At 30.8% G+C, this 14,259-nt stretch overlaps 2 protein-coding genes and 1 long non-coding RNA gene across 7 annotated transcripts; 1 reads left to right on the forward strand and 2 right to left on the reverse strand.

Annotated features, from left to right (window-relative positions):
- Positions 1–2,104: 2,104 nt before the first annotated feature.
- On the reverse strand, positions 2,105–4,049 carry LOC123689907. Its single transcript, XR_006750778.1, has 2 exons — positions 3,552–4,049; positions 2,105–2,363 (listed from the first exon to the last, which is right to left on the reverse strand). It is a non-coding gene; the product is annotated as an uncharacterized LOC123689907 (long non-coding RNA).
- Positions 2,497–9,332, forward strand: LOC111000999 (acidic leucine-rich nuclear phosphoprotein 32 family member A). 3 transcript variants are annotated; one of them, XM_022270647.2, is made up of 7 exons: positions 2,499–2,685; positions 4,244–4,620; positions 4,772–4,857; positions 6,565–6,630; positions 7,088–7,210; positions 8,305–8,423; positions 8,848–9,332. In XM_022270647.2, the coding sequence occupies exons 1-6, from the start codon at positions 2,638–2,640 to the stop codon at positions 8,385–8,387; spliced, it is 783 nt and encodes a 260-aa protein (XP_022126339.1). In that variant the 5' UTR covers positions 2,499–2,637; the 3' UTR covers positions 8,388–8,423; positions 8,848–9,332. The 3 variants fall into 3 exon arrangements, with proteins under 3 accessions (XP_045487844.1, XP_022126339.1, XP_022126338.1); XM_022270646.2 differs by having other exon boundaries at positions 8,305–9,332; XM_045631888.1 differs by lacking the exons at positions 6,565–6,630; positions 7,088–7,210; positions 8,305–8,423; positions 8,848–9,332 and adding an exon at positions 5,710–5,894 and having other exon boundaries at positions 2,497–2,685.
- An 849-nt stretch (positions 9,333–10,181) lies between these two features.
- Positions 10,182–13,245, reverse strand: LOC111000998 (origin recognition complex subunit 2). 3 transcript variants are annotated; one of them, XM_022270644.2, is made up of 8 exons: positions 13,045–13,245; positions 12,678–12,872; positions 12,397–12,600; positions 12,189–12,277; positions 11,709–11,855; positions 11,104–11,638; positions 10,505–10,735; positions 10,182–10,430 (listed from the first exon to the last, which is right to left on the reverse strand). In XM_022270644.2, the coding sequence occupies exons 1-8, from the start codon at positions 13,079–13,081 to the stop codon at positions 10,231–10,233; spliced, it is 1,638 nt and encodes a 545-aa protein (XP_022126336.2). In that variant the 5' UTR covers positions 13,082–13,245; the 3' UTR covers positions 10,182–10,230. The 3 variants fall into 3 exon arrangements, with proteins under 3 accessions (XP_022126336.2, XP_045487828.1, XP_045487831.1); XM_045631875.1 differs by lacking the exons at positions 10,182–10,430; positions 10,505–10,735 and having other exon boundaries at positions 11,375–11,576; XM_045631872.1 differs by lacking the exons at positions 12,189–12,277; positions 12,397–12,600; positions 12,678–12,872; positions 13,045–13,245 and having other exon boundaries at positions 11,104–11,576; positions 11,709–11,848.
- Between the last annotated feature and the right edge of the window lie 1,014 nt (positions 13,246–14,259).

The following is a 14,259-nucleotide window of genomic DNA, read 5'->3' on the forward strand; positions in this document are numbered from 1 at the left end:
AAATGTACTGTAGGGATCTGGCCCATGAGTAATCGTCTATTTGGCAGAATAGATCGAAATGTGAGACGATAGTATTCCATGTAGATAAGTCAAATCCTAATACTTCAGAATGATATTTCGGTTCCCACGTGGTTAATTCCAAGCGGTATGTATCATTTTCAACAGCGAAATTACTTGAACCAATAGTGCCTAATGAACCTAATGAGATCATATCGCACTGTGGCATAGACTTAGCAGCTTTTTTCATATAAATAACCATGTATAAAAAATCTTCAAGTAAATATTGATCTTCGTTTAGAAATAATACAATATTGCCATTACTCACATCAACCGAAGAGAGATTTTCAAATATCTTATTCGCGGTCCACCACCAGTGATGCTTCTTTTCGGCTTTTTGTGAGTTTCTTTCAATACAAGAACCTAAACACGCACGACGAACGCTTCTGTTCCGTCTTTGTTGCTCGTCATGCCCAGGGAATACGTTAGGATACAGTTGAATCGAATAAGGATAAAATATTTGCAATACACGACAAAAATCTATTTGTTCTATCAATTTATTTACATTAATGTCATAGAAGGCATGAGAGAAAATCACTAAAGTATCTTGAATACCTTGTACATTACTTAAAGATGCGATCAGATATTTTATTTGCAATGAAATTTTGTGGACAAATATTACAATAACAGTAGTGTCGTTTAAACCCGGCCCAAATTCTATGTTGTTATGAATTCTTTCCGCCTCATTATACCTTTTAATTAATCTTTTCAAAGTTGTTATGTCCAAATGCTGAGCTTCTCTTTGTTCAAATAAAATGAATTTATATGCCGTCTCAGGAATTTCAGCCAACAATGAAGTCTTGTGATTACGTTGTACCAAATAAATAATTATTATAAATAATGTAACTACGGAGCACAGTAAATTACGAACGAAACGTAAAATATTTCTTTTTAAAAACATTGAACAATACATATAAAAACAATTGTTTTTATACTAATAAGTAATAGTAGGCAAAAGAAAATATCATTAGCAAGATTAATTTCGTCATTATGACTTACGAACCTATAACATACGAATATCATAGACAACTTTTTCAAAATGACACTACTGTTTTATTTAAATAATAATAAGAAAAATAATGACCTTCGTAATATTGATGGTATATCATTTCGAGAGGCAGTTCGCGCCAATGTATGTATTAATTTTTTTTTAAATCCTTACATACGCTTTGGTACGCTTACGTGGAGTTTCTTATAAATAAAAAATGCTAGGTACTGAGGTAAAATTTACTCATAAAGCATGTTGCTTTTATATTCGTTCAATTTACTACGCTTGATTTACTTAATATAAAAATTGGAAAGAATAAAAATAAACATGCCGATTTCGGTAAGCTGGAAGCTTAATCAGTTGCAGCGCCATCTATCTAATTTAAATGAAAATACTTGTTTAAATGATATTTATTTTTAAACAGTTTGTTAGATTAGACGAGAGAAATATTAATAACTAGCATACTCCCCTTTTAATATTTATTAACCACGATCGCAGTCCGCAAGTTTCGCTTTTCGGCATCCCTTATAATCCAATCAGATTTAGACGAACCCAACTGCTTTTAGCCCTGTAGTGCCATAAGTTTCAGTTGTGGCTGTGGATAGGTTGGTAGGTTTGAATGGCAGGACTTAGGATGAGTTTGCTAATTTAGCCACAAAAAATTCATGTAGAAAATTACAAAACTCTTACCCTTACTGACTGTTACAAATGCTCATGTTTGGGTAAAATTATGACTTCTAGTTTATTAAGTTAAAGTAATGTTTAAAACATAAGAGGAAACATAATAAACATAATTTAAGAGGCAGTAAAGTTAGAAAAAAATGCAACTATATGTAATGCCATTGCAATATTCTGTTCTCTTGGTGGCAACCGAAAACAGTAAATTTTATTTTCTGGCATTTCCAGCGTAATTTTCTTCTTATTATTTTATTGTATGTTAGAAAAAACTTTCTTTTCAAATATCATAATCGGGAAATATTAATGGGCATTTATTGAATAATTACTTTCACCATGTTTTTTAGTATTTGGATGACATATATTTTATGTATTTGTAAACAATTTATAGTTTTATTTAGCTGTTTATTATACACTTTCATTAATTATATACATTAATTAATGTTTTGAATAAAATAAAGTTTAGCTAGAAAGGATTCAATGAACCAAATTATACAGCGATATTTTGAAAAGCCCGCCTTTTCGTATACTGCCAACATTCAAGCGTGTCCAATACTGCCAACGTAACTTCATATGTAATTAAACGTAATCCTCTTTTAGACGAAAAATCAAAGATTTGTGATTAAATGCCACGTAAATAAACCTGAAAGTAACAAAAAAATACATTAATTATTTAAAATTTAATAATCTATAGTTATCTTTCAAATATATAACACAATTTAAAAATTAAGTATGTCAACTGATACTATCCGGTCCACAATAATCACCGCTAGGCGGCGCTTGCTATTTAACGTCATTCGAGTGTGTATCTTTAGGTTCCTTCTGTTTTGAAACCCAAGCAAGCTTCGGGAATTTGTTCTTGTGCCCTGATTAAGTTTAAATAGTGTTTCTAGTGATAAACTCGGTAATCCAACAAGATGGAAAAAAGAATCGCTCTGGAACTACGCGGAAGGAACCCGTCGCAGGTAAATGAAATCTATGCATCTTTTTATTGGAATGTTTTGTCGATATATATTTCCTTTATCACGTATATTGTCGTAACACACTTTGCCTATTCCCAATAATTAGGTGTATTATAATCAAAAGCAATACATATACGATGTACTTAAATTTCACCTATAAGATGTGGCGTTCTTGTTTATAGCTAGCCGTGTTGCTGTGTTACGTCCACTCATATCCACGTTACAATTTATCGAAAATGTATTGTTCAAATTCGATATTACTACTTAATCTAACCATTCAATTCATTTATGATTGTTTTATTAGATATTTACAATAAATTATTTATTCTGCGTTCTATCTATTGGTTATTTGAGGTTAAGTGATAATACACTGTATCCAAATGTGAAGTGTGTAATATTTTCTGTATGTAATACTTTTAATTGTTGTTACATTAATATTACAATTATCTAGTCGTTCACTTAAATGTCATTAACGTTTATTGATAAAATTAATAAAGTAAATTAAACACTAAAAATCGGTTTGACATCTTCATTATATTTATATAGTTATAGGCGCTATTAATAATTATTAATCTCAATGCATTATAATTAATGCATAAACACCGAAAACGTTCTAGAAACTAAAATAATACAGATGTCCTGCATAATCGTGAAATTTTTATTTCTTAGAACCTTAAATTGAGACCCGTTCGTCATTCGACATAATTTCGCGCCCTTTCACTTGAGTATCCTATTAGCTTATTTTTAAAATAGAATATTATTAATAGGATAGTGTTTTTTATTTTATACTCATAAATATAATAATTTTACATTTGAATATGTGTATGTGTAGATATTTACTTGTTTCATCTTTATGTCGCACGCCTTACCATTTCAGCGGCCATATTTATTGCGTCGCGACGATTCGTGTCATCCGCCATTTCAAAATGAAAAAATTATGTTATTTCAACTAAGTACATCACGAAAAGCTTTACTTTCGTTAAATTTAAAAACAAAAACACACTGCTTGTATGTTAATACATAAAATTTCGTATTCCATACACTTATTTTTCGTATTTTTGAAACTACGACAGAAAGAAAAGCCTGACAACTAGCACCATTTTGACGTCTAGCGAACTGCTGTTGCTTTTCTTGCAAGCCAGTAACACTACTTATTTTTTGAGATTTGTCGAATTATGTAGCTTTAGCTTGGATAATGTTTCCATAATTTTTTATTTAATTTTTAAAAACAATTCAATATTTCAATATAGGTCACGTTTCAATAATGACATAATATATACATTTATAATGTTCCTAGCTCATTTGAATGTGGTTATAACATATGACATAGATTCTGTTATGCTACAGACAATATTATGTAGATTATATATAATTTATTTAAAACTTCCAGGTTTTTTATTAAAACAAATTAAGAGTCTTAATTGTAAAAAATATGAACTAAACATGAATTATCAGGCCTTATCTGTTTTGTTATTTATATTGCATTAAGTTATAATACACAAGCTCTCTCTCATAAACACTGGGAAAGTCCACAAAGCTTTAACATGAACTATATTTACAGATCAAAGAATTAAACTTGGACAACTGTAGAAGCACAACTATAGTGGGCCTCACAGATGAATATATAAATTTGGAGATTCTCAGTCTTAACAATGCTGGTCTCACAACACTAAAGGGCTTCCCGACACTACCCAAACTGAGGAAACTTGAACTTTCTGATAACAGAATATCTCATGGGCTAAACTTTTTGAATGGTTGCAAAAAACTTACACATCTTAACCTTTCTGGGAACAAAATTGCAAACCTAGAAACATTGAAACCTCTAGAGGAGTTTGAGAACTTAAAGAATCTTGATCTATTTAACAATGAGGTGACCAATATTGAAGACTACAGGAACAGAGTGTTTGCTTTGCATCCATCCCTGAAATACTTAGATGGGTAAGATAAGATAATTTTAATAAAAATTATATACTTAATCATTCTTTTTAAGTTTTCTTGTTTTTTATACTTTAATGTAACTAACTTGGACTAATTAAATATTAAACAATATGCTAAGTTTGGCTTTTTATTATAGAAATTAAAATTTCAGATTTGACAAAGAAGACGGAGAGGCCGAGGATAGCAGTGGAGAGGAAGAAGATGAAATGAATGGCAACAATGACAGCGAAGAAGAAGGTATTTATAGAATAATTTTAACTAATACTGAACTTTTGTTTACTAGAGGGAAGCAAACACTTCTTAGCCTACCAATAGCTCCTATATTTAAACCCAAGTTCTCTAGGTTTAGAACATTGAGATACTGGCTCTGGATATATCTATTGTATTGTGTATATATTTACTTCCTAACTGTACTAAGTTTGATATGTTTTGGATGATATGATGGTAAATGAATGAAGGTGAGATTATTTATAAGAAATGCCTAATTGAATTTTATAATTAAAGTATTCTTCCATGTCTCTCTGTAAAATTGTGTTTACTCTGATAAAAAGAGACAGCTAATTTAGTTAAAAAGGTGCAATGAGACTGCTTTATTTTAATGAATAATATATATTTCTATATTATCTCAATGTCAAATTGTTAGAGGTGTATTATAATGTCGCACAGGTAACTCGGCTCACAGTTTTAAATGGCAATACCTCTCAGTAGTCACCTGCGTTGCGTCATTGAAATATGTGCGCTTATTTCGACCAAGAAAATGTCTAAGACTGAGGTTCTTCTATTGTTTCTTCGTCAAAAAATGTTTAAAATTCACGATTCAATTCTTCATATAGTGAAATCTGTTTCTAAGAATGTCTTAAATTGATTAAATAAAATCCAAATATATTTTTGTTGAGTCCTAAACATATTAAAAATTGTTGTATACTTAAGTTTAAACTACCTTTTACCATACCTCTGACAATACTACTCTGTAGTATGTATTAAAAAAAATTGATAGGTTGCTGTTGAATTTCTCCTTTTTGCTTCTAAAATTCCCTAAATAGTTGGTCCATTAAGACCTGAAAAACAAACGCATTTATAATATTACAGATCTTGGCATTGACCTGGGTCCACTCGTTATAGATGATGATTATTCAGAGAGAACGCCAGAAATGACGTCATCTTTCCTTGTTTCGCTATACACAGTTTATGGTCTTCTGTTCCATATGGGCAATCTTTTAAAAAGTAAGCATCATTGCCAAACTGACCTTTGTTTTTAATATGAAAAGCTTCAAATCAACGGTCCATATTGGAAAGTTTATCCAAAACTTCTAGGTCAGCTTACAGTTTAAAGCTTATCATTTAGTACACACCCCTAGAAATTATGAAATTACATATTTGCTTACCAGCATATGAACTACAAACTTCTATTCAATTGTAATTTTTGTAAATAAAACTTAAACAAAAATGATTTAGTCACTTTTAAATTTAATAACTTTGCAGTTTCTTGTTGTAAAGAAGCATAGCAAAAATTTAATGGTTAGCAAATGTGGACAACCTAATCTTTTGGCTTTCGTCGTGTTTTAATTTTATAAAAAGTGATTGATTTTATATAATCATCAATAGTTTAGGTTGTCCATGCTAACCATTAAATTTGTTGCGGTGGCGATAATACGTAAGTACCTAAAATTGTTAATGGCATATTAAATCCTGAATTGTGTATATATATTGTGATGGTGCTTATTTTCCTTTATTGATTGTTTTATGAGTACTGGCAGCCTCATCACTAACATTAATTATCTACTGGGCATCCCAATGCTGGAAAAATAGTTAGTCTATAAAATAAAACAAGAGTGTAAACTAAGTAACTAAGAAGTTAAAACGAAAACATTAAATACATCAAGCAAATCCTGTTATATGCCTGCCATTTATATTTTATAAAAATAAGAATATTTCTTGTTTCAGATTCAGATGTTGATGATGAAGAAGATGATGATCTATCACTAAGTGCTGTCTACAATACTAAATTAGGTATTATTTTATTTTTACTACACATATCAGGAAATATATACTTATGAATTTTAGAAACAGTGTTTACTAGATAGATTTCAATTCATACATGTGCAATATGGTCATTTGTAAAAATGTCACTAGTACAGTGTTATGGTCTGAACATGGGGTAAGCAGACTTCTTCAAAGACTGAGAATTGGCAATTGTAGATGTTTTGCTTTTATTATCCTTTTATCATCTCTGTCGGTGGATAAAATAACTCTAATGAATAAATGGTTACCTAGTGATGTCTCCATGCCTTATTGGAAGGATTTATATGATATGTTTATATTTCAGTATAGAGAAAATGTCGCTTTAAATTTGTAATGTTCAGATGAATTTCTCAAACACTAAAAATATTGTATCTGCTGGATTATTATCATTTTTTTTAGATGCTTAATCATCGTCCAACTGCTAAAATATTGCTATATATTTCAGAGGAAGAGAGTTCAGAGGGCTCCCTGTACGAAGGTAGTGCAGAGGAAGAGGAGGTGGAAGAAGAAGATGACGAAGATGGGGATGGAGATAATGATGCAGACAAACCAAACTCCAAAGCACATGGTATGAATTGAAAAACACCCTTTGTTGCTTCTCTTTTCGAAGACGCTCTTATTAAAGCCATATCCAGGATCGGAATTCTTAGCGTTGACATATCCGAACGAAGTTTAGTTTAGGGAATGGTTAAATTGGTCTCCAAAAAGCTTGGTGTGCTCAGCAAGACAAGACGGTACTTGACTTGGCCAATGGTAGAAAGCAAATTCAGCCCGACATGGAATACTTTACTCACCTCTAGGCAGGAGCTCTTCAGTACTAACTCTTTCCTTTAGCTTTAGTTTCATCATCCAATGTCGAAGCAGAATACGAAATTCCACCCGTATCACCTCGACATCCGTCTTTCCAGAACTGAGCGTTTTTAAAGCAGTTTTTCTCGCATGGCAACTATGTGGAACCATCTGCCCACTGAAGTATTTCCAAACCAATTTGACTTAGGGTCCTTCAAGAAAAGAGCATACCAATTATTGGCTGGCAACGCACTCGCGAGTCCATAGGCGGTATCACTAACATCAGATGAGCCTCCTGCCTGCCTTGCCACATCTTCTATAAAAACAATATTTTCAACTTTTAAATATATATATATATATAATATCTCTTCTCGTCTTGCTTTAGTCATTGTTTTAAGTAATATTTCAATATAGTTTAAAAAAATATTATCACGAAAAAACCTAATGATCAAAAAAAACAATCAAACCCAATTGAATTTCAAGATTTTGAGTGTTAACATAAAAGTATCTTTAACATTTGACCAAATTTAAGAAAAAACCCCTTGACGTTTTTTTGTGTTTCAAGGCATATAACAATTCAATAAATAATTAAATCTACATCTAAAGCACTGACTTGCACCTTTTCATATTATCTTATGTTTTTATATAGATAATGATTTGTGTTTGCACAATATAGCATAACATAAATTAATTTAAATTGATCTGTTCAGTCTGTTCAAAAATGCTATAAGCTAAATTCAAAGAATTTGCTTACCATATTTTGGCATTAGTATAAATTGGCAGAATTTTTAAACTTAGCATCCCATGTCAATTATGTAGATAATTTTAAAAAATCTAAGTCCTGTTTCATAAGATAATAATAAAAAATTTCAGCCGGAAAAGAGAACTCTCACGGTGAGCCCGAGGAAAGCACTCGGGGCAAGAAACGAAAACACGAAGACGAAGACGAGAATTGATCGTGGTTGCCTTACGCGGAGTCATCTTACTAGTTCGTAAGTGTACAGAGCTCCGAGACATCGGACAATAAACCTTGACGCTATCCGACCGCGGATGATAAGATTGCCCTTATGTATTTCCCCTTACCTTCATCCCATAAAGTACAAGAAATTTTGTAATATCCCTCATTATGTTTAATTTATGGCACTATTATATAAAGTTTACGATAAAATTATGTTATTAGTTTTATTTTTCGAATGCACAAATGCGCCCATATTTAATGCGTTCAGGTGCTTTTGAATGCTGTTTTTATATAAATCGTAACTCGTTGCCATTTAATTTGTAGATTAGATATCAGATTTTGTGGCAAGTTTTGTTTGCACAAATAACTGACTGTTTTCACATAACTTACTATATGTTAATGCACACAGACATGACACTCATCTCGCTAAACTACATATTTTACTCATGTTGTTACAGAAAATATAACACGAGAAATAAACTGCTTATTCAAAGCCCTGAACCTATTATCTCCTTTACGAGAATGCATTAAACTGGCATGTTCAAGTATTCAAGAGTCTCTCAAATATTACAGTAAACTTATGGTGAGCTTTTATTTATGCTACTGAGGCAGCAAAATTTTGATTGACTTTGGTCTATTTGAACCATATGTATCATGTTACTGTAATTTCGTAGGTAAGTTGGAATATCACTAATAAAGTATAAGGCACACTTGTATTAATAAATGCGAGATTACGATCGTGTTATTCTTTATAATCTCATTAATATATTGACCGTGTTTGGGTTAATAAGTTCGCCGGGTACAGAGTGTTGTCATTTGTGAGATAGGTCATTCCAAAGCGCTCACCTTGTGTTGTTACCGAAGTTTCTATGTGCCAGTTTGTGGGAATATTTTATCACCATTTTAGGGCTGTTGTACCTTTTAGTGTTTGTTGTCCGACAAGTTACTGTTCCAATTTGTTTATTATATTTTTTTATTCTTGACATGCTTAATTTTAGAATAATGAATGGATGTGCATTTTAGGATGATATTCAAACTACCATATAATGTTATGATAATTAATTATTAAGTGAAGAGATACTTGAGTATATAAATGCGAGACTTTGTAGTGCCCTCGTTCCTTTTGTGACTAAATTTCCGCCTGTCTCTGGTTAAATTAATTTGAAAAAATATTTATTTCTTTAATGATATATCTCTTTCTAGTATATAAAGAAAATGTGTTTATTTATAATACAATATAAAATCTCTCATAAATTCATGATAAAAAAATATTTGTCAATTAAATAGATTCATTGGCAAGAGTAAAGAAATAAGTTTTTTTACCTTTGTAATATTAATAGATTTATTGTACAAATATAAAGGCAAAATACTTGAATGCAAAACCTGTATATTGATAAAGAGAAAAACCATGTGAACAAAATGGGATGTCAGTAATCTTGCTAAAGATAACAGATGCTCATCAGTTAAATATAGAAATTCAAACGGGCGTAGTAAATAAATCAAATATTTAGACCAAATTGTCGATCATCTGATGAGTTCAGAGAATATTTTTCTACACTATTTTTTAAATATTAATGAGCAATTTTATGCACTTAAGTATTAATATCAATGATAATTTATGAAATGTTTGGTTGATGCGTCATCGTGCCAGATGTGTTGAAGAGAATTTTAGTTAATAACTTTATTGTATTATGTAAGTCATTAAGTTTAAGTAATTTACAACTTGGCCTGTTGATATATATTATATAATCCTATTAAGACTTTATTTCTGGGATTGTAAAATAAAAGGTGAAAACAATATTTTTTGTTTTATTTAAGGCAAAATAATTATGTCTTATAAATTATGTACTCTGTTGTTCTAAAAATTGTTGTAAGAGTACACTTTCAATGGGAATCACAAGATTTTCACTGCCATCTAAAGTTCTCTTGAATTTGACTAGTTTGTGGTCCAGAAATTCAGTAAGCTGAGCTCTCAGTGCAAGTTCAGAACTAACCAAGAATTGCTCCCGGGATTTTGAATATAGATCCTTGAATGGTAATCCTTAAAAAAAAACTATATTTGTAGAACAAGTATATGCTAATATATATATATAGTTAAGCATTAAATGTAAATACCTTGATAATTTTGTTTCTGATTTTCCAGTTGATATTGAATAATAACATTAAAAATTCCTTTGGCATTAGTGGTGAGTGACTGATAGACACTTTTCAATGAAGATAATTGTAGAGCCCCACTTCTTTGGGTCATGAGAGAATTCTCAAATGATGTCTCCTCTGTATAAGGGAGAAAAGTTGTGATGTCCCACCAACTGAATTTGTATTTACTTAATTTTGAATGGTCCCATACTGTAAAATTAATTGATAAATGAATACTATTAGAGTGCATTAATATGAAATCAGCAGAACTAACAAAAAACGGAATAAAAAGATGGTAGAGTATTTTTATATCTGTGAAAGACAAACTTGTTTGCACCTTCAATAGTTACTTGAGGTTTTTTGGTTTTATTTCGACTTTTATTAATTAAAACAAATCATTCATGCCTTTTAATTATTTTTCATCAGTCCCTTAAGATGTTATTCTTCATGAAACAAGCCAGTGTTTTGTTGTTGTTCAAATACCAGTTGTGCATCATGCACACAATACACTGGCAGGACAAACAAGGCTCAGTTAAATATTAAAGTGCAAAAATTTAATATAAAAGTACCATACTCACACAGTGGTGCATTAATGTGGTCAATTGTTGCTATGGTATGAACATTTTTTAACTCAGAAATGCTGGCCAATGTTGACTGAGCTTTGCTATTTCTTAGCATTGTGCCATCTATATTGTGTATTATTAGGAATAAGTCAGTCTCACTCTCTTTCAATTGACTATCAATTAAATTAACAACATCACTTAAATTTGAGGGTACATGTGAATTACCCAATAAATCAACCAATATTGCCTCTAAAACATTCTTTATCATCAGACTTGGAAAGAATCCATTTATGATGATACATGGTACATTTTTTAGTTTTTCTATTTGAAATCTATGCAAAACTTCACGCTTGGATCCTATACCATAGAGGATTATGTTAAAATTTTCACCAAGAACATAAAGCCATTTATCAAATAATTCATTATAGCCATGTAACAAATCTGTAATTTGGTTTTGGTGTTCCTTTGATATGTGAGCATCCATTTCCCTAAAATTTTCATTTAGATTCATATTTTTTAACCTTGCTAATGTATGGTCTGATGTCGTTATCTTAAAAATAAAAAAGTAAAACAATTAAACTGTTATACAAGTAAATAAAAACTATGTTTAGATAAGTTACCTTTTTGCTAGAGTTCATCATGAAATAATTATCTGGAGTTACAATATATTCAGAATCCTTTTGTTTGGCTTTATGACATCTGTTCCTCACAATGGGGGCTATGTGTTTTTCAACTGCTTCAGTTTCGGAACTTGAGTCTGATGAAGACTGAAAAGAAAGCAATTGGTTTTTTTTTGTTCATTTGTGTCACTTTCAGAAAATTGTGTGATGTCTTGATATATTTTCATCAGGAGATAATGCCTCATATGGCAGACATCTGTTATTTGTATTATCAGTAATTTTTGACTGAAAATATTTTTTCTATAGAACAGTTGTAGGTTTAGTTTATTGGTAACATTGTTTTTTCCATATACCTAATGGTATAATCAGTTACTTCAAAGTTATAAGAAAAACAGAATAGACAAAATTTTGTGTTGCACTACTTTGAGCTCTTTCCTATTGACAATATAACATAATATCTTAGTAACTTTTAATAATAACCTCATTTTCACTTTTATCTGGTACAAAATCACTACTGCTTGCAGAGAAATCACTTTCTTCACTATCACTTTCCAATTTTTTTATAATTCCTGTAAATAACAAATGATTAAAATTAAAAACATCTATTTTTCAATGAAGGTGTCAGTTAATATATTTGATTTAAACAATAATAAAATATAAACCTACGAACTACTACTTTGTAACTTACTTTTCTTTAACAAGTTGACAACTTGTTTTGGTGTTGCTTCTTCATCTTTAGTGACCAAATGCTTAATTCTTTTTGGTGTCTTTGGTGTATTTGGTATGGGGGAACCAATGGCTTCCTTGACTTTATTTTGAAGATCCAGCTTCGTATGACGACTTTTAAATTTAAACATATCTTGTCCTTCAACATCATCAGAACCAAAGAGGGCTAAAATTTAAAAAAAAAGGGTTAAGTTAAGCTTAGTATTTAATGAAGTTGCATATTTAAAAATATATATTATTTACCTTTAGGTTTTATAGTAAGTGTTTCAATATTCAGTTCGTCAATACTATCATCAGTACTTTCGTCAGAAGTAATATTTCTATACCTTGTAGAAATTGTGCGTTTAGTGGGTGTAGCCTCGAAAAAATCCTGGTATTTTTTAGGTTTATTTCTGACTCTGACAGTTCTTCTTGGCGTTACTGGTGAATCTATATTGCCTTTATTCAGAAAATAAGATTTAAAAAAAAATTTGTTAGTGTTTAAAGTTTGCAACTAATAAAACCATACACTTTTCCAATAATGTATGATATTTTTAGATTTGCAAACCTCTAATGGTAACTACATAAGAAATAGCAAAAAACGTATTTTTACACCAAAATATTTACATACCATCACTTGCACTGTCATAGGTATTTCCTAAATTCATTTCTCCTGTTATAAATAATTTATAAAGTAAATTAACAAAATTAGATATTTTATATTTTGAAGTTTATCATACAAAAAAACGTTTGGGGCTACAATTCGGGGCTCAAATGTGACGAAATACCGTAGACGGCATGCAGTTAGCAGTACAGATGACGCGAAATGGCGCGAAAAGACGATCACGAATCTTAATGTTACCAACTCCTAAAAATATTAAATTCTATGTTATATATATTTTTATCTATTTATTAACACTTCGTTGCATTATATAAAAGGAAAAAAATGATTACATAATTTAATGAAAAGCAACTGGCGGCCTTATCGCTTTCTTCCAGACAACCACTATATACATAAGAATTAAACCTTATAAATGTTATCAGTTAAATTAATTATTAAGTTTTTTGTAATTTATTACCTATACATATTTAAGATAAAGTATAATGAAAATTTTGAATAGTACGTTTTTAATATTTTCTTGTTCCACCATCGTTATGGTTAGCTAATTATTGGTATTTCTTTCTTTTCAACGAGTAATATATTTTTCTACAAATAACTTGGTAAGAACTGTCAGATGTACAAAGTAATTTTTTTAAACTTTAATCTATCATAAATCAGGCGAAGTAAGGTTCTGAAAATTATGACATCTAAACCCATATTCCACTCGTAGAACTTCAGACCAATTTTATTCTAGAGTCCTTTTATGTATGAAGTCCCCCAGACGCACCGCTGTACTCGCGTGACACACTGTTGCTATTTATGAGTAAAACATTTACCAATTTTACATTTATGTGATTTCCTGCATACTTCGATGAAACAAAATAAGCTCCTAAATTGTATTAAGAAATAAATACATTTTAGATAGGCTATAATTTCATTACTCAAGCCCATACTATAACAATAGTTCAGATTAGTACATATTATCAGAGTGGGTTGGTAGACATTTTGATAAAAAAAAATTGGTTGCCTGTAAAGTCGGTATACGGGCGAAAGTTTTACGTGACAACGACTTTGAGTGGTAAAACAGGCGCCTAAGCGAAATAGAAGCGCAAGACATGAACCGGTGTGTATGCCTATCTCTCTCACTCTCTTTCTCTCGCTCTGTCTCTCTCGCTCTTAGGCGGGCTAACTGTGCTCGAGTGGAAGGGACGCGTGCCTTTCACTTTTTATGTCTGTCTCTCTCGC

Source organism: Pieris rapae, chromosome 2 (genome assembly GCF_905147795.1).
Source record: "Pieris rapae chromosome 2, ilPieRapa1.1, whole genome shotgun sequence".
Lineage (NCBI taxonomy): Eukaryota > Metazoa > Arthropoda > Insecta > Lepidoptera > Pieridae > Pieris > Pieris rapae.

What these genes read in the sequence shown, in the direction of transcription:
- LOC111000998 (XM_022270644.2), bottom strand. Translation starts at nt 13,081, where the DNA reads ATGAATTTAGGAAATACCTATGACAGTGCAAGTGATG. An exon ending in CCACATTAATGCACCACTGT is followed by an intron (nt 10,736 to 11,103) that starts GTGAGTATGGTA and finishes TTAATTTTACAG; the next exon opens with TATGGGACCATTCAAAATTA. An exon ending in TCAGAAACAAAATTATCAAG is followed by an intron (nt 10,431 to 10,504) that starts GTATTTACATTT and finishes TTTTTTTTTAAG; the next exon opens with GATTACCATTCAAGGATCTA.
- LOC111000999 (XM_022270646.2), top strand. Translation starts at nt 2,638, where the DNA reads ATGGAAAAAAGAATCGCTCTGGAACTACGCGGAAGGAACCCGTCGCAG. An exon ending in GCGGAAGGAACCCGTCGCAG is followed by an intron (nt 2,686 to 4,243) that starts GTAAATGAAATC and finishes CTATATTTACAG; the next exon opens with ATCAAAGAATTAAACTTGGA. An exon ending in CAATGACAGCGAAGAAGAAG is followed by an intron (nt 4,858 to 6,564) that starts GTATTTATAGAA and finishes TTCTTGTTTCAG; the next exon opens with ATTCAGATGTTGATGATGAA.